The sequence below is a fragment of the Somniosus microcephalus genome, chromosome 9, assembly GCF_052327205.1.
Source record: "Somniosus microcephalus isolate GS21.2 chromosome 9, FLI_Smic_1.0, whole genome shotgun sequence".
NCBI lineage: Eukaryota > Metazoa > Chordata > Chondrichthyes > Squaliformes > Somniosidae > Somniosus > Somniosus microcephalus.
The window spans coordinates 69,154,273-69,173,916 of record NC_140995.1 but is presented as its reverse complement, the minus strand read 5'-3'; the positions used below and the strand labels follow the sequence as shown (position 1 = coordinate 69,173,916).

At 49.1% G+C, this 19,644-nt stretch overlaps 1 protein-coding gene across 1 annotated transcript in view; it reads right to left on the bottom strand.

Moving 5' to 3' along the window:
- heatr5b (HEAT repeat containing 5B) overlaps nucleotides 1–19,644 on the bottom strand; it is a 243,401-nt gene that overhangs the window by 203,102 nt on the left and 20,655 nt on the right. The window contains exons 4-7 of the mRNA XM_085996729.1: nucleotides 17,680–17,788; nucleotides 10,941–11,090; nucleotides 9,888–10,059; nucleotides 1,599–1,756 (exon numbers count right to left, since the gene is read on the bottom strand). Coding sequence (XP_085852855.1) covers nucleotides 1,599–1,756; nucleotides 9,888–10,059; nucleotides 10,941–11,090; nucleotides 17,680–17,788 — 589 coding nt within the window. The remainder of the gene's footprint in view (nucleotides 1–1,598; nucleotides 1,757–9,887; nucleotides 10,060–10,940; nucleotides 11,091–17,679; nucleotides 17,789–19,644) is intronic.

Here is a 19,644-nt window from a genome sequence, read left to right as displayed (position 1 = left end):
ATTAATAATCTGCCCCTTCATCACATTCTCTTTCACAGTGTACGTTTCACCTGGCCGGAATTGTTGCAGCTCGGGAAAATATTACAAGCATCTGCCATTAACAAGCGCGGTTACAATTAGGTTCAGACAGAGAGAGGGGGCCAATAGAATCATAGAATGATACAGCACAGGAGGTCGTCATTCGGCCCATTGTGTCTGTGCCGGCTCATTGAAAGAGCGATCCAATTAGTCCCACTCCCCTGCTCTTTCCCCATAACCCTGCAAATTTTCCCCTTCAAGTATTTATCTAATTCCCTTTTGAAAATTATTATTGAGTCTGCTTTCACCGCCCTTTCAAGCAGTGCATTCCATATCGTAATAACTCACTGAATTAAAAAAAAATCCTGATCTTTTCTATTAAAAATATTCTTATATTCTAGAAAGAAAACAAAGCAGCGTTTTTAATTAAAATAATTTTTAGTAGTCAATATTATCTGCTGATAGTTTTCGCATTGAATTGATTAGCTTAAAGTTCTATAATAAAGACACGGAATACTTATTGTTCTCTCACCATTTACCGTCCACTTCATATAGCGGGCAAATCTCGCTAATACCAACGTGCCCGCTATAAGTGCTGGGGACTGTAATAATTTGGCCACCACTTATAAACCCCAGTGGTTATAAGGGGTTGGAATGGGCCAGTATGCTGCCCCCTTCCCGGGTCTCATGGCACTGGGAAGTTAATAGTACCACTAAGGGCAGTCCCACACCTCAGTCCTGCCTGTGCCCACGAGGAGACAGGTGGTGGAGAAACCCATTAACAAGAGGTACAGTTTAAAGGAGCGGCAGCAATGGTGGAGCGGGGATGAAAAGGTAGCCGCTGGGGCGCGAGGAGGAATGGAAGGGTTGCATTTCCATTTCAAATTTCAGTAAGTCAGTCACTTTGGGCAGAGGTCACAGGCCTTTGCAGGAGCCGAAGAGAAGAGGAACAGAGTGGACTTTACAACAGTGGATTTTCCAAACTGGGGAGATGGCTGGCGGCAGGGGGGGGGGGGGTGGGGGCGGGGGGGGAAACAGAGGGTGAGGGTGGAGCAACAGGACTAAACGTACAAAATTCTCAAGCAAGATAGAGGCTACAAAAAAATAAATCCCCACCCCAAAAAAATTTGGAACAGACTTCCGGAGAAGGGAGATGGTCCAGACTGAAACCATCACCATTAAAATGTAAAACAAAAGCAAAATACTGCGGATGCTGGAAATACTCAGCAGGTCAGGCAGCATCTGTGGAAAGAAAAACAGAGTTAACGTTTCCGGTCGGTGACCCTTCAGCAGAACGGAGAGAAATTGAGACGGCCGATGTCACGCCGGCAGTTCCCAATGAAAAGATCAAGAGAGAAGAGCAGAACTTCTTTAAGGTGCGGCATTCCTGGAAGAGAAGCAGCAGTGAATTAATCACTGAAACAATACTGTGGAAGCTGGGAATCTGAAATTAAAACAGAAAGTCAGAGTTGGGTCTCGGAGCGGACTTGAGATGCTCCTCCGACCATTCTTTTTAAAATTCTCCCGGCCAGGACACAAATGCAGCACTGTGTTCGGTGCTACCAGCTCAAGGTACTCACCTGCGTGACGCCAACTCGCACCTCTCGGCTGACGGACCCTCCTCCTTTCAGCATCTCTCCGCCACTCCGCAGGAATCCCGAACCCCCGCGCAGAAATCCTGTTGCCATCAGCTCCAACACCTCCTCCAGGGAGGCACGCTTCACGTTCTGCCGCATCACTGCATCAATTTAAAATAAATATATAAAACCCAGCAGGAAAGATTGAACAGGCTGGGGCTCTTTCCTCTGGAAAAGAGAAGGCTGAGGAGAGACCTGATGGAGGTTTTTAAAATCATGAAGGGTTTCGATAGGGTAGACATAGAGAAAATGTTTCCACTTGTGGGGGAGAGACCAAAACTAGGGGCCATCAATATAAGATAGTCACTAATAAATCCAATAGGGGATTCAGAAGAAACTGCGTTACCCAGAGAGTGGTGAGAATGTGGAACTCACTACCACAGGGAGTAGTTGAGGTGAACAGCATGGATGCATTTAAGGGGAAGGTAGAAAAACTACATGAAGGAGAAAGGAATAGAAGGATAATGCTGATAGAGCGAGATGAAGAGAGGTGGGAGGAGGCTCGTGTGGAGCATAAACACCGGCACAGACTACTTGGGTTGAATGGCCTGTTTTTGTGCTGTACATTCGATGCAAGAATGTCCCCATTGACTATGGAGTACACAGCAACAAGCTTGTAAACCACTACAATACTGGAAGAAGCAAGGGATTCCAATATAATAACCAGAAAACACTGACCTAAATAAGGTGCATAATGAAAAAAAACCTCAAAACTGTGCGTGTCAGGAAATTCAGGCTTTGGGGAACTCTGTATTCCAGGTTACTAAAGTTCTTTGAATTCTTTCTAAAGGAAATATAAGAAACACGGTTTTGGCAAACTTCATAAGCACCCTGCAACATTTAAGAACAGAAGAACATAAGAAATAGGAGCAGGAGTAGGCCATTTGGCCCTTCGAGCCTGCTCTGCCATTCAATAAGATCATAGCTGATCTTCTACCTCATCTCCACTTTCCTGCACTGTCCCCATATCCCTTGATTCCCTTAATATCCAAAAATCTATCGATCTCTGTCTTGAATATACTCAACGACTGAGCCACCACTGCCCTCTCGGGTAGAGAATTCCAAAGATTCATCACCCTCCGAGTGGAGACATTTCTCCTCATCTCAGTCCTAGATGGCCGACCCCTTATTGAGACTGTGGCCCCTGGTCCTAGACATCCCAGCCAGGGGAAACATTCTCCCTGCATCTACCCTGTCAAGCCCTGTAAGAATTTTGTATGTTTCAATGAGATCACCTCTCATTCTTCTAAACTCTAGAGAATATAGGCCTTGTCTACTCAATCTCTCCTCAGAGGAAAAATCCCCCATCCCAGGAACCAGTCTGGTGAACCTTCGTTGCACTCCCTCTGTGACAAGTATCTCCTTCCTTAGGTAAGGAGACCAAAACTGTACACAATACTCCAGGTGTGGTCTCACCAGGGCCCTATATAATTGCAGTAAGACGTCTTTACTCTTATACTCAAATCCTCTTACAATAAAGGCCAACATACCATTTGCTTTCCTAATTGCTTGCTGTACCTGCATGTTAACTTAGTGATTCGTGTACAAGGACACCCAGGTCCCTCTGAACACCAACATTTCCCAATCTCTCTCCATTTTAAAAAATACTCTGCTTTTCTATTTTTCCTACCAAAGTGGATAACTTCACATTTCTCCACATTATATTCCATTTACCATGTCCTTGCCCACTCACTTAGCCTGTCTATATCCCCTTGAACCTCCTTGCATCCTCCTCACAACTTACATTCCCACCCAGCTTTGTATCATCAGCAAATTTGGATATATTACATTTGGTCGCCTCATCCAAATCATTGATGTAGATTGTGAATTGCTGAAGCCCAAGCACTGATCCTTGCGGTACCCCACTAGTTACAGCCTGCCAACCCGAAAATGACCCATTTATTCCTACTCTCGGTTTTCTGTCCGTTAACCAATCCTCAATCCATCCATGCTAGTGTATTACCCCCAATCCCATGAGCTCTAATTTTGTTTAATAGCCTCTTGTGTGGCACCTTATCGAATGTCTTCTGAAAATCCAAATACACCACATCCACTGGTTCCCCCTTATCTATTCTGCTAGTTACAACCTGTGGTAAACCACGTTCACTATCGTATCACTGTTAGTAGTTAGCACTGTTCACCACTGTTCGTTATAACTGTATCACTGACCACTATTGTATCACGGTACGAGGTCGCCTCTTGCCACACTGCTATACCTGGGATGACCACTGCCGACTCCGCCTTGGCTCCACCCACCAGGCCAGGTATAAAGGTGAGCGACTGGCTGGTATTCCTCCTGCTTGGATCGGATCACCCACGAGAGTGGGCTCTGTTATTTAGTCAATAAAAACCTTTAGTCACCTTCGTAACTCTTCGCCTTTTATTGGAGGAATTGATAGGTATATCAATTTTATTGACTAAATTTAATGATGTCCGACAACGAGTCACAACCGGCGGAGGAGCCACCAGCGCAGCTCCCAGGAGCACAGCCACACCAGCCAGCTTGGCTGCGAGCCCTCAGACCGCCGTACCTGGACCTGAACCCACGAGCAGCAAACTCAGCCGCAGACTTTAAACACTGGCTGGTCTGCTTCGAATCATACCTGAGAGAATCCAGCGTCCCTCAGGCATCCAAACTAAGTGTCCTGCAGGCACAACTGAGCCCGAGAGTATACACTCTCATCGAGGACATGACTACCTACGAGACCGCCATCAACCTGCTGAAACAGAAGTACCGGACCCCGGTAAACTACATGTACGCTAGGCACCTCCTAAGATCACGGCCGCAACAGCCAGGAGAATCAGTAGCCGAATTCTCACAGGCGCTATATGCACTCGCCAGGAACTGTGAGTTTAAATCGGTGTCGGCAGCCGAAAATACTGAAGATAATATCCGCGACGCATTCCTGAAAGGCCTACGGTCCGAGTACTCACGGCAAAGACTGCTGGAAGCTAAAGACCTCAGCATGGAAAAAGCTGAAGCCCTCGCTATCTCCCTGGAAGTGGCCCACCAAGATCAGGAAGCATTCACCAGGTACTGCTCGCGACCCTGGGACTCGGGCCCGACCCCTACCACAGCACCCTTCCCAGCGCCGCCCCCGGGACCTACCTCTGCGTCGGCGTCCCGGACCCGACCGGCCCCGCCACCCCCGGCACCGGCCCCGACATCGGGCATCCGCGATCGGGCCGCCGGCTGTTTTTTTTGTGGCCAGGAGAAGCACCCGAGGTCGCGCTGCCCAGCCAAGAACTCCATATGTAAAACCTGCCTGAAGAAAGGCCACTTCTCCAAGGCCTGCAGGAGCGGATCCTCAGAGGCCAGCAGTGCCGCATGCGAACTATGGGGGCGGCCATCTTCGTTTAGGGCAACTGAGGCCAGCATCCCCACACATGAGTCATGGGGGCGGCCATCTTTGTTTAGGGCACCTGAGGCCAGCATCCCCACACATGAGTCATGGGGGCGGCCATCTTTGTTTAGGGCAACTGAGGCCAGCATCCCCACACATGAGTCATGGGGGCGGCCATCTTTGATTAAGGCAACCGACCCCAATAGTGCCTCATGGGGCCCTACCTCGTGGGAGACGCCATTTTACTCACCACGCCCGACCGCCTCGCCCGCAGATGACAACGACTCGCTCAGCTACACACTAGCTTCCGTCACCCTGGACCAAGCCCGCCCGCACCATCTGTCCAAGTCAATGATGGACATCAAAGTGAACGGCCACGCCACGACCTGCCTGTTCGACAGCGGAAGCACGGAGAGCTTCATCCACCCAGACACGGTGAGCCACTACTCCCTCTCTGTCCTACCAACGCGCAGCCGAATCTCGATGGCATCGAGGTCCCACGCCACGGACATCAGCGGCTACTGTGTCGTGACCCTGTCGGTTAAGGGCACGGAGTATAAAAACTTTAAACTCCTCGTCCTCCCCCATCTCTGCGCTGCCGTCCTACTAGGGCTGGACTTCCAATCCCACCTCCAAAGCGTAACCCTAGCATACGGTGGACCCCTCCCCCCACTCACAGTCAACAACCAGCAAACGTTAAACCGCCCACCGCGTAACACCTGCAGCCTCTCCACCCTCAAGGTCCCGCCACCCTCTCTGTTTGCTAACCTTACCCCTGACTGCAAACCCGTCGCTACCAAAAGCAGGCGGTATAGCGCCGGGGACAGAGCCTTCATTAGCTCTGAGGTGCGGCGCCTCCTGAAAGAGGGCATTATCGAGGGGAGCAGCAGCCCCTGGCGTGCCCAGGTCGTAGTCGTAAAGACCGGCGATAAAAACCGCCTGGTCATCGACTACAGCCAGACCATAAACAGATATACCCAGCTGGACGCATACCCCCTCCCCCGCATATCTGACATGGTCAATCAGATTGCACAGTATAAAGTATTCTCGACCATCGACCTGAAGTCGGCCTACCACCAACTCCCTATCCACCCTGAGGACCGCCAGTATACCGCCTTCGAGGCGAATGGGCGCCTATACCACTTCCTTAGGGTCCCCTTCGGTGTCACTAATGGGGTCTCGGTCTTCCAAAGGGAGATGGACCAGATGGTTGACCAGAACGAACTGCAGGCTACATTCCCCTACCTAGATAACGTCACTATCTGCGGCCGCGACCGGCAGGAACATGACGCGAATCTGGAGAAATTCCTCCGTACGGCCCAACGGCTGAACCTCACCTACAATAAGGAGAAATGCGTGTTTAACACCACGCGCCTTGCCATCCTCGGCTGCGTAGTGGAGAACGGAATCATCGGCCCCGACCCAGAAAGAATGCGCCCCCTCATGGAGCTACCCCTCCCCCACTGCCCTAAAGCACTTAGGAGAACCCTGGGGCTTTTCGCCTACTATGCCCAATGGGTACCCAATTACGCGGACAAAGCCAGACCCCTCCTGAAAGCCACTTCCTTCCCCCTCACGGAGGAGGCGTGCGCGGCCTTCTCCCTCATTAAGGGAGACATAGCCAAGGCCACGATGCACGCAGTGGACGAGTCCATCCCCTTTCAGGTGGAGAGCGACGCATCCGACTTCGCCTTAGCCGCCACCCTAAACCAGGAGGGGAGGCCAGTGGCCTTCTTCTCAAGGACCCTACAGGGCCCCGAGATCCGACATTCGTCGGTCGAGAAAGAGGCCCAGGCGATCGTGGAGGCAGTACGGCGCTGGAGGCACTACCTGGCAGGCAAACGATTTACCCTCCTCACCGACCAGCGTTCGGTGGCTTTCATGTTTAATAACAAGCTGAAGGGCAAAATCAAGAATGACAAGATTTTGAGATGGAGAATCGAGCTCTCCACCTACGATTATGAGATCTTGTACCGGCCAGGCAAGCTGAACGAATCCCCTGATGCCCTTTCACGAATGACATGCGCCAGCGCGCATATCGATAGGCTTCAGACCCTCCACGACCAGCTCTGCCACCCCGGAGTCACCAGACTCTACCATTTCATTAAGGCCCGCAACCTGACCTACTCCATCGAGGAGGTCAGGACCATGACCAGGAACTGCCAGACCTGTGCGGAGTGCAAACCGCACTTCTATAGGCCGGACCGAGCAAGCCTGATCAAGGCCACCCGCCCCTTCGAGCGCCTGAGCATCGACTTTAAGGGGCCCCTCCCGTCCTCTGACCGTAATGTGTACTTCCTCAACATCGTTGATGAGTACTCCCGTTTCCCCTTTGCCTTCCCCTGCCCCGACATGACCAGTAGCACGGTCATTAAGTGCCTGAATGCCCTCTTCGCCTTGTTCGGGTTCCCGAACTATATACACAGCGACCGGGGCTCCTCCTTCATGAGCGAGGAACTCCGGCAATTCCTCCTAGAGAGAGGTATTGCAGCAAGCAGGACCACCAGCTACAACCCCAGAGGTAACGGTCAGGTGGAAAGAGAGAACGCGACGGTATGGAAGGCCGTCCTCTTAGCCTTAAAGTCTAAGGGCCTCCCAACCTCCCGCTGGCAAGAAGTCCTCCCGACAGCGCTGCACTCCATCCGGTCATTACTTTGCACGGCCACTAACACCACCCCCCATGAACGAATGTTCGTTTTCCCCAGGAAGTCGACTACGGGAACCACTCTACCAACCTGGCTGACCGCCCCGGGGCCGGTCTGGCTGCGGAAACACGTGAGGACCCATAAAACGGACCCCCTGGTCGAGAGGGTGAACCTCCTGCACGCCAACCCCCAGTACGCCTACGTGGCGTACCCAGACGGGCGGGAGGACACTGTCTCCCTACGAGACCTCGCACCCTCAGCCGATCCGGAAACACCGCCACCACCCCCCCCAACCTCAGTCCAGGTAGACGGCATGCCGGAACCCCACGAGCCCTCGCCGACCACGCAAACACCAGCATCAACACCGGATAAGGCACCAGCACCGGATAAGGCAACACCACCGCTGCGGCGATCGGAGAGGCTTACGAAGCCTCCGGACAGACTGACCTACCAGAATTGGTAGTACACTTCACCCCGCCGGACTTAATTCTAAACAAGGGGTGAATGTGGTAAACCACGTTCACTATCGTATCACTGTTAGTAGTTAGCACTGTTCACCACTGTTCGTTATAACTGTATCACTGACCACTATTGTATCACGGTACGAGGTCGCCTCTTGCCACACTGCTATACCTGGGATGACCACTGCCGACTCCGCCTTGGCTCCACCCACCAGGCCAGGTATAAAGGTGAGCGACTGGCTGGTATTCCTCCTGCTTGGATCGGATCACCCACGAGAGTGGGCTCTGTTATTTAGTCAATAAAAACCTTTAGTCACCTTCGTAACTCTTCGCCTTTTATTGGAGGAATTGATAGGTATATCACAACCTCAAAAAACTAACCATTCGTCAAACACTATTTCCCTTTCATAAATCCGTGTTGACTCTGCCCAATACTATTACTATTTTTTAAGTGGCCTGTTACCACGTCCTTAGATTCTAGCATTTTCCCTCAACGTAGTTTATCTACACCAGGATAGTGACAGGAGTGAGAACAGTGCCAGCTGGGGCTCAGTGGGTAGCATTATTGCCTCTGACTCGGAATCTGAAGTCAAGTCCCACTCCAGAGACTTGAGCACAAAAATCTAGGCCGACATTCCAGTGCAGTACTAAGGGAGTGAAGCACCGTCGGAGGTGCCGTCTTTCGGATGAGATGCTAAACCTAGGCCCCAACTGCCCTCTCAGGTGGGTGTAAACGATCCCATGGCACTATTTCGAAGAAGAGCAGGGGAGTTATCCCTGGTGTCCTGGCCAACAATTATCCCTCAATCAACATCACTAACACAGATTATCTGGTCATTATCTCATTGCTGTTTGTGGGGCCTTGCTGTGTGCAAATTGGCTGCCGCGTTTCCTACATTACAACACTTCAAAAAGTACTTAATTGGCTGTAAAGCACTTTGGGATGTCCTGAGGTTGTGAAAGGCACTATAGAAATTGAAGTCATTCTTTTTCTTTGTCAAAATTGGAGTCAATGTCACAGGATAGCATAGGGGTGAAAGAAATCAGGCAGGGTTCCCGAGTCCCATCGTCATCCAGTGACTGGAAAGTGCATGGATGTGACCCTCAGTTGAGGTAAGGACTGGGCTTGGCTGCGATGATCCACATAGCTGAAAAGCCAACAGACACTCAGCATCTGGAGGGATGGGGACTCAGGTGGAGCCAGACACACATGCAACTGGGAAGGGAAGTGGGGCGGAGGGAAATAATAAATTGTAGAAAAGACTCAAGACATCGACTGCACTATTCCCTGGGCTCCTTAGTGCAACTGAGTATCTATTGTGTTGGCATGGGCCCTGGGCATAAACATTTATCTGCAAAAAGGTCCAATACTTTATACAGTATTGCTGAAAGTACAATCAACATATTCAAAAGAATTATTTTGCATTCAAAGCTTCCAGTTGATAAGTTTAAAATTACTGCACACATTTCCCTAATAAGCTCAGAGTTCAACCTTCCATTTATATTAGCATTCCTCTCCTCTTATAGAATCATACAGCACAGGAGGCCGCCATTCGGCCAATTGTGCCTGTGCCAGCTCTTTGAAAGAGCTATCCAATTAGTCCTACTCCCCTCTGTACTTTCCCCAGAGACCTGCAAATTTTTCCTTTTTAAGTATTTAGCCAACTCCTTTTGGAGAGTTACTATCGAATCTTCTTTCAGGCAGTGCATGATTTAGCAGATCTTTCAGAAATTTGATTTTTGGGGCATGAACCAGCACATTACTTTTTGGGACACACGCACCTGCTGCTTGTTTAGGTGTTAAAGACGTTGCCATGACAGTCCCGAGTAACTTGGATACTGCAACGCGAACCCCATAATTAGATCCCTCGAGGGCCTTAAAGCAAAGAGTAGCTAAGTTTTCCAGCTCCGTTGTCCACATGAAGACCGATTCCTTCTGCAGTTCCAGGAGGCACTAGGATATAAACAGACACAGGAATGCGCGTTGCTCTCAGAAACACATACGGCGAGAATCAAATATCCACAGTAATGGAGGGAGCCCTTCTCTCCAACCAAATCCCATTTTTGTCTGTGGGTTAGATTCCAATTCTCCACAGAATTATTTTGTGTACAATTAGTGGTATTGCATATCCTTTTGTGTCAGCCATGGCTCAGTTAGTAGCACTCTCGCCTCTGAGTCAGAATGTCGTGGGTTCAAGTCCCACTCCAGAGACTTGAGCACATAATGCAGGCTGACACTCCTGCTGTACCATCTTTCATTGTTGTTGCCACAATTTTAGACCAGAACAACCAGAATCCATTACTAACTACGCATACTTATGTTTAAACATTTTTGCTCTCACCAGAAAGATGACCAATTCTTTTTTTTAAAAATGCTGCACAATCGATTGGCATTAATTTACACAATGGCCAACATTTCTCAAATTGTTGCGCTTTCACCTCTGAGTCAGAGATCGTGTGCTCATGGCATACTCCAAACTTGAGCCCATAATGCAGGCTGACACTCTCAGTGCAGTACTGAAGGAGCACTGTCAGAGGTGCAGTCTTTCAGAGGAGACACTAAACCAAGGCCCCATTTGCCTATTCAGGTGAACTTTAAAGATCCCATGGCACTATTTCAAAGCAGAGCAGGAAATTCTTCCAATGTCTTGGCCAATATTTATCCCTCAACCAACACCACTAAATACAGATATACTGGTCATTCACCTCAGTTTGAGAGACCTTGCTGTGTCCAAGTTGGCGGTCACCCTCCCTTAGACAACAACAATGGACGTGAAGCACTTTGGGATGTCCTGGACAAGATAAGGTGAAAAAAATGAAAAACAAATTCCTTACCTTAGCTACTGCACACCGTACAGCCATGGATCGGTCAGTCAAACCTGAACGTGCATTTTTGTAGATATCTCGATGGCAGGAAGCAGCTGCACCTCCCAAACCATTTAGTACCTTCTGCAGACTCAGCAGAATCTCGCTGCGGCCCTGTGACTGTTCAAAACACAGACAAACTTGAGAAAACAGCAGACCTCCAGTGGCTTTGCACCTGTGGAGTCAAGACCAGGTGAAGCAGGCAAGGGGATAGTTGGACCAAGATGTGCAGACATGATTCAGTATTTAGAATTGGTGTTAGAAATCCCAATCACTGCATTTAGAATGGAGATTTCTGTTGATAATTTATGTTAATTCAAAAGCAAAAATACAAGTCAAGATCATAGTTTTAGACTTTATCAGGAGTCAATTGGCACACGCTGATTCACAGACTGACAGCAGACTCTCAGTGGAGATTAGTCTTGCAGAGCATATGGTGTCAGCCATGGCTCAGTTGGTGGCACTCTCACCTCTGAGTCAGAAGGTTGTGGGTTCAAGTCCCCTCCAGGGACTGGAGCACAAAAATCTAGGCTGACACTACCAGTGCAGTACTGAGGGAGTGCTGCACTGTCAGAGGTGCCGTCTGTCAGCTGAGACATTAAACCGAGGCCCTGTCTGCCCTCTCAGGTGGATGTAAAAGATCCCACGGCACTATTCTGAAGAAGAGCAGGGGAGTTCTCCTCCTTGGACAATATTTATCCCTCAACCAACATCACCAAAACAGATTATCTGGTTATTGTCAAATTGCTGGGTGTTGGACCTTGCTGTGCGCAAATTGGCTGCCACGTTTCTAACATTACAACAGTGACTACACTTCAAAAAGTACATCATTGGCTGTAAAGCACTTTGGGACATCCTGAGGTCAGGAAAGGCACTGTATAAATGGAAGTCTTTTTCCTTCCCTTTAGAGATGGCAGAGACCGAGCACTCCAAGAGTGCCATCTAGGGGCCCAGCTGAGAACCACCATGCTCGTTCAACGAGGTGGTGGGATTTCCAGAGTTAGGGCAAGGACGCTTTCCCAAGTTTGAACGGTTTCAAAAATAATTAACCCTTTTGCAAAGCGTGGTTAAGGAAACAGTGTTGATTCTTTTGACGGGAGCTCTGCAAATTACATGTTAGCATCTGGAAAATGAGCACGTCTTCTCTTCTTAGGCAGTCCCTTGGAACCGAGGATGACTTGCTTCCACACTAAAAATGAGTGCTCAGGTGACTGACGAGTCCAATGCGGGACCTACAGTCTCTGTCGTAGGTGGGGCAGACGGTGGTTGAAGGGGCGGGTGGGTGGGGTGCTTGGGTTGAAGTGCGCTCCTTCCGCTGTTTGCTTTTGGCTTCTGCTTGCTCCTGGTGAAGAGACTCGGTGTTTGGCTCTTTCCCGGATGCTTCTCCTCCACTTTGTGCAGTCTTGGGCCAGGGATTCCCAGGTTTTGGTGGGGATGTTGCATTTTTTCAAGGAGCCTTTGAGGGTGTACTTGAAGCGTTTCCTCTGTCCACCTGGGGCTCTCTTGCCTTGTCAGAGCTCCGAGTACAGCGCATGTTTTGGGAGTCTCGTACCAGCATGCGGACAATGTGACCCGTTCATCGGAGCTGATCGAGCGTGGTCAAAGCTTCGATGTTGGGGTTGTTGGCCTGAGCGAGAACACTGACGTGGGTGCGCCCATCCTGCCAATGGGTTTGCAGGACCTTGTGGAGGCAGCATTGGTGGTACCTCTCCAGTGCTTTGAGGTGCCTGCTGTACATGGTCCATGTCTCTGAAGCATACAGGAGGGCGGGTATCACTACTGCTCTGTAGACCATGAGCTTGGTGCTGGGTTTGAGGTCCTGGTCTTCAAACACTCTCTTCCTCAGGCGACCAAAGGCTGCACTGGCACACTGAAGGCGGTGTTGGACTTAGTCATCGATGACTGCCCTTGTTGACAGTAGGCTCCCGAGGTATGGAAAGTGGTTCATGTTGTTCAAGGCCTCGTTGTGGATTTTGATAAACGGGGGGCAGTACTGTGTGGTGGGGGCAGGTTGGTAGAGGATCTTTGCCTTACGGATGTTTAGTGTAAGGCCCATGCTCTCGTGCGCTTCGGTGAAGATGTTGACGATGGTTTGGAGTTCATCCTCCAAGTGTGCGCAGACGCAAGTGTCGTCTGCATATTGTAATTCGAAGACAGAGGATGGGACGACCTTGGATCTGGACTGGAGGCAATGGAGGTTGAACAGTTTCCCGTTTGTTCTGCAGATTAGCTCCACTCCAGCAGGGAGCTTACGGAGGGTGAGATGGAGCACTGCAGCAAGGAAGATCGAGAAGAGCGTTGGTGTGATGACACAGCCTTGCTTGAATTGGGTCTGTGGTGGATCCGTTGGTCAGGATCACAGCTTGCATGTCATCGTGAAGCAGGCGGAGGATGGTGACAAACTTTTGAGGGCAGCCGAATTTGAGGAGGACACTTCATAATCCCTCACGGTTGACAGTGTCGAAGACATTTACGAGGTCAAAGAAGGCCATGTACAGCGGTTGGTGCTGTTCCCTGCATTTCTCTTGAATTTGATGCGCGGTGAAGATCATGTCCATTGTGCCCCTTAGTGGGTGGAATCGGCATTGCGACTCTGGGAGGAGCTCTACAGTCACTGGGAGAAGGCGATTGAGGAGGATTCTTGCGATGACTTTCCTTGTGGCAGACAGCAGGGAAACTCCTCTGTAATTACCGCAATCGGGCTTGTCACCTTTCTTGAAGATGGTCACAATTACGGCATCTCTGAGATCCCCTGGCATGCTCTCCTCCTTCTAAATAAGAGAAATGAGTTCATGTATTCGCGCCAATAGTGCTTCTCCGCCATGCTTTAGTGCCTCGGCAGGGATTCCATCTGCTCCTGAGGCCTTGTTGTTCAGTTGTGGGATGGCCTTTTCAACCTCATGCCGGGCTGGGGTTGTGCTGAGGTGGTGGTGGGTAGCATGCTGCGGGATGGAGTTGAGGACACTCGCGTCGAAGACAGTCTTGGTTAAGGAGATCTTCGAAGTGCTCCTTCCAGCAGGCATGGGCTGCCTCTCTGTCCTTGATGAGTACTTCTCCGTTCTTGGCCCGCAGTGGGGTAGGACCGTGAGTGCTTGAGCCGTAGGTGGTCTTGACTGTGCTTAAGAATCCACGCACGTCGTGGTTGTCGGCTAGCTGCTGGATCTCCTGCGCTTTCTCCACCCACCATCTGTTCTTTAGCTTGCGAGTTTTTTGTTGGACCTCGGCCTTCAGGCGTCTGTAGAGCCGCTTTCTTGTTCTCGAGTTGTGTTGCTGTTTCCAGATCAGGAATGCCTTGCGCTTGCGGCTTATTAGCTCCTGGATCTCTTGGTCGTTATCATCGAACCAGTCTTGGTGTTTCCTGGTTGAGTGACCGAGCGTCTCTTCACAGGTGCTGATTATGGAGGTCCTGAGTGCAGACCAGGCGCTGTGGGCACTCTGTGTCTCTGCATCACTGGAAGTCATCAGGTTAGTTGTGAGGTGCAGGCTGAATAGGGCTTTCTTAGCAGGGTCATTGAGTGTTCCAGCGTTGATTTTCCTGCCGCATTGTTTCTGTTGCCACCGCTGTTTTGGGGCTACATTGATGGAGGTGACAGAGTGGATTAGGCGGTGGTCTGTCCAGCAGTCGTCAGCTCCTGTCATGGCGTGGGTGAGGCGGACGTCCTTGCGGTCCCTCGCTCGGATGATGACATAGTCCAGCAGATGCCAGTGCTTGGAGCGAGGGTGTTGCCATGGAGCCTTGTACTTGTCTCTCTGACGGAACAAGGTGTTGGTTATGACAAGGCCATGTTCTAAGCATTTCGTCAGGAGGAGGGCACTGTTGGAGTTGGCTTTCCCTACCCCCTTTCTGCTGATCACACCTCCCCAGAGGTCTGTGTCCTTTCCAACTCTGGCGTTGAAGTCGCCAAGGAGGATCAGCTTATCGCCAGTTGGGACTCGGGACAGGGATTGTTCGAGGCTGGAGTAGATTTCCTCTTTGGTCTTGTCTGTGGCTTCCAGTGTTGAGGCATACGCAGTGATGACCGTAGCGCACTGGTTCCGGGCTAGGGTGAGCCGAAGAGTCATGAGGCCTTCATTTATTCCGCAAGTGGAGTCTCTGAGACACCCAATTAGCTCTTTTTTTTTCAATGGCGAAGCCTACCCCATGGAGGCGGCATTCTTCTTCAGGTTTGCCATTCCAAAAGAAGGTGTAACCACCGCCTTGCTCCTTGAGCTGGCCTTCCCCTGCCCGCCGGGTCTCGCTTAGGGCGATGATGTCTATGTTGAAACGTCTGAGCTCCCGAGCAATGATAGCAGTACGGCGTTCCGGTCTGTCACTGTTGGGGTTGTCCATGAGGGTCCTGACGTTCCAGGTCCCGAACTTCATTTTAAAGGGTGGAAGATGCTTGTGTGTGAATTCTTTTAACGTGGGACAATTGAGGCGAGTTTTTTTTTTTTTTTAAACTCATAGTCCCAGAAGAGCTGCTGTTTCAGTTGCCACTGGAGTTCAGAGTCTCAAATCCCACTTTGAGGGTTTGGCCACTCCAAGTGCCCATTTGCTTCAGCTGCCCTATTGGATGCAACACTGGTGGTGTTGCATCCAATGGAATACAGGCACCATTGTTCAATCAACAGAAGGGGTCAATGTCAGGTCCTGGCTCCTACACAACAGTGTCTATATTGCTTCTAGTGTAAAGTCACGTGGTGAAAGACCAGCTGCTGCACCTGGTTAAAATATGACAGCCTATCTTCTTAACAGCTCAACTTCAGGGCAGAGTGATCAGATTGTGTCACACCAAGTGTTTGGGATGAATCTCTTGTGCCCGGCACGCAATCTCAGGCAGTAGGGACACTGGCAAAGCGCTCCACAGGGTATGCCGAAATCAATGGGAGAAGGGCCAGCGAAGATTCACTCGGATGTTACCATGAATGAGGGGTTACAGTCTTGTGGAGAGATATTGGAAGCTGCTGGGTTTTTTTTGCTACTGGGGTTGAGAAGGTGAAGAGGTGACCTGGTCAAGGTCTTCAAGATTACATAAATGGTAAGATTGTTTTTACTGATCAACAACATTTTTCCTTTTCATTTTTCAAGTTAAAGCCATCTATAGGGTCTTGACCTTTCATATCCAGAATATATTGTCAAGCGTGGCTCAGTGGGTAGCGCTCTCCCCAGTCAGAAAGTGGTGGGTTTAAGCTCCACTCCAGAGACTTCAGCACATAATTCAGGCTGACACTTCAGGGGAGCTCTCCCTGGTGTCCTGGCCAATATTTCTCCCTCAACCAATATCACTAAAAGCAGATTACCTGGTCATTATTACACTGCTATTTGTGGGAGCTTGCTGTGCACAAATTGGCTGCCACGTTTCCTACATTATAACAGTGACTATACTTCAAAAGTGGCTGCAGAGAGATTTGGACGTCCCGAGGTTGCGAAAAGTGTTATATAAATGCAAGTCCTTTTTACTTCTTTTCAAGTGCTGTACTGAGGGAGTGCTGCATCAACAGAGGTGCCATCTTTCAGGTGAGAAGTTAAATCAAAGCTCCAACTGCCTGTTTGGAAGGAAATAAATGATCCCATGGCACTGTTTGAAGATTATGGAGTTCTCCTGTTGTCTTGGCCAACATTCATCCTGTACTGTGTGCAAACTATTTGCCATGTTTCCCTACAAAACACTTAACTGGCTGTGTTGAGTACTCTGGAATGTTTTTTCTTTCAATAAAATCACCAGGTTCAGTTCCTCACTCAGCCCCACTCCTGTGCCTCTCTCAACAGCACTCCTCCCTCAGTGCTGCTCAGCCCACTCCTCTCCCATGGCAGAGGGGACGGGGCCCACGGCGGAGGGAATTAAACGCAGCAATCAGAGGGGAAAATATAAGAGCTACACTTTAAATAACCAGTTTACTTCTGTATGTTTCAACTGAAGAGGGAAAGAGCCATACTTCAATGACTGAAGAACCTCATAGCTTGAGACACACCAATTGATCACCCCTATGGTGGGATGTACTAACTCTCCATTTAAAAAGGCAAGCAGTACAAATACACAGTGACGGATATAGATACAGACAAGTCACCTCACGGGCCACATTTTATCTTTAGTGCCGAGACTAAGACAGTAATTGTCAAGAAAGTCTGACTGCATCACTGACCACCGGCTTCTCTTTGTTAATGGGACTGAAGTCTCTTTAGTTACAGGCTCTGTTTCATGGCTATACTGGTAATTCGCTGGCAGAGGTGACAGAAAGGTGGAAAAGAGGAGTGGGTAGTTGAGAAAGCTCAGCTCTGCTTGTTTGTGACTTACAAAAACCTATCCCTGCTCAGGGACGGAGTTGTAGCCTTGTTTGGCCAGCTGTAGAGAAAGACACTCTATGGCACCTGGATTCACTGTAGACCATTGATCAAGGGAACATGGGTGTGACTAACTTACTCCAGGTCACGGTCCATCCTCTGCAACGTTGCCAAACTACAAGTCCACGAAAGATCGCGGCCATGTCCAAATTCAGAACAGTCATATTCTACTTTACATCGCCATAATTTCCTATAATTTGGTGAATCAACAGCATCTGCTCGCCTACAATTGATTTACAATGCTTCTAGATCAGCAGACGGATTTTACTTAGCAGGCGACTCCTGGAGGAACGAGGCAATTTAGTTTCTGCTCGGGTATACCAATTAACAGTGCTTCAGTGTGCAAATGCTCCCCCCTCCCCAAGAGATTTTAATCAGCCTGCTTACCTCTGCACTTTTCAAGGCCTTTAAAAGGTTGCTGACAGTTTCGGGAAAGGAGCTGCCTAACATTCGGCCCATCTTCTCGAAAAATGCTCCGATGCAGGCCACGGCTGCCCTGTCAATGATAAAATCCATCTACTGTTAGTTTTATTCCCTTCCGACGAGGGAGTGAAATACGTTGGGACATGAGTAGGCCATTCAGTCCCTGACCCTGTACCGCCATTCAATTAGATCATGGATGATCTATATCTTAACTCCATTTACCCGCCTTGGGTCCATAACCCTTATTACCCTTGCTTAACAAAAATCTATCAATCTCAGTTTTGACATTTTCAATTGACCCCCAGCCATAACAGCTTTTTTGGGGGAGAATGTTCCAGATTTCCATTACCCTTTGTTTGAAGAAGTGCTTCCTGCCATCACCCCTGAACAACCTAGCTCTAATTTTAAGGTTATGCCCCCTTGTTCAGGACTCCCTCTACCAGAGGAAAGAGTTTCTCTCGATCTACCTTATCAAATCCTTTAACCATCTTAAACACCTCAATTAGATCACCCCTTAATCTTCTAAACTTGAGCAAACACAAGCCTCATCTATGCAACCTGTCCATTTAAGCCATTTAACATGGCAACTGTGAAACCTTACAGGGAAACATATCAGTGAAAACTCCACTTGGTGAAAGTGGAATTTTTTAAGGGGCGGCCGGAGAGGATGCAAAGTGAAGTACAGTATAGCACATAGAGTGAGAGGGTGCGTCAAGAACTAGATCCACGGAAACGAAGGAGAGAGCAACGGCTTAAAAAGGAATGGGAAGAAGTTGGAGGTACACAAAAGGAGAAAGATTTTAGTCAACTGGGGATGAAGAAAGAAATGTGGAGAAAAAAACTACAATGGACATCAAGGAGAAGAAGAATTTGTGCAGATTGTTTGGAACTGGTAAAGCATTGGGTGCACAAAGCACAGAGGGAACCAAGGGTAACCAAAGAAAGTGTGGGGGGCGTGGGCTAAGTAACTCTTCGAAAAGTCACACGCAGCTCTTTGGAATATGGGCGAAGAGCAAGAAAGCAGCTAGTGGAAGTCAAATCAAAGACACAGGGATCACGCTCAGAGTTAGAAACCACGCCACTTGTTCCTATTGCAGAATGTTCCCACACAGAAACCAGCCGTTCAGCCCATCAAGTCTGCACCAGTGTTACTCTCCAGGGGCCACCCAGGCGAATCCCACCCCTCCTGCTCGCTCCCCATAAACATTTTCTTCTTCAAGCAATAATTAGTCACTGAGAAACATTTTAGGGAGAACAAAGTAAATCAAAGCAAGTATGGCCTAACAATCAGGAGGTTTGCTTAATAAATTTCCTGGAATTCTTCTGGGGGTGTACCCTAGTCTCAGCATTTTTGTTAGCAAAATTGAAGCATATGGGATTAAAGGGGCAGTGGCTGCGTGGATACGAAATTGGCTAAGGGTCAGAAAGCAGAGAGTAGTGGTGAATGGTTGTTTTTCGGACTGGACGGAGGTATGCAGTGGTGTCCCCCAGGAGTCGATATTGGGATCACTGCTCTTTTTGATGTATATTAATGATCTGGATTTGGGGATACAGGGCATAATTTCAAAGTTTGCAGATGACACGAAACTTGGAAATGTAGTCAACAAGGAGGTGGATAGTAACAGACTTCAGATGGACATAGACAGACTGGTAAAATGGGCAGACAGATGGCAGATGAAATTTAACTCAAAAGTGTGAAATGATTCATTTTGGTAGGAAGAATGAGGCGAGGCAATACAAACTAAATGGTACAATTTTAAAGGTGGTGCAGGAACAGAGAGGCCTGGGGTTGTATGTACACAAATCTTTGAAGGTGGCAGGACAAGTTGAGAAGAACATTAAAAAGGCATACGGGATCCTTGGCTTTACAGACAGAGGCACAGAGTACAGAAGTAAGGAAGTTATACTAAACCTTTGTAAAACACTGGT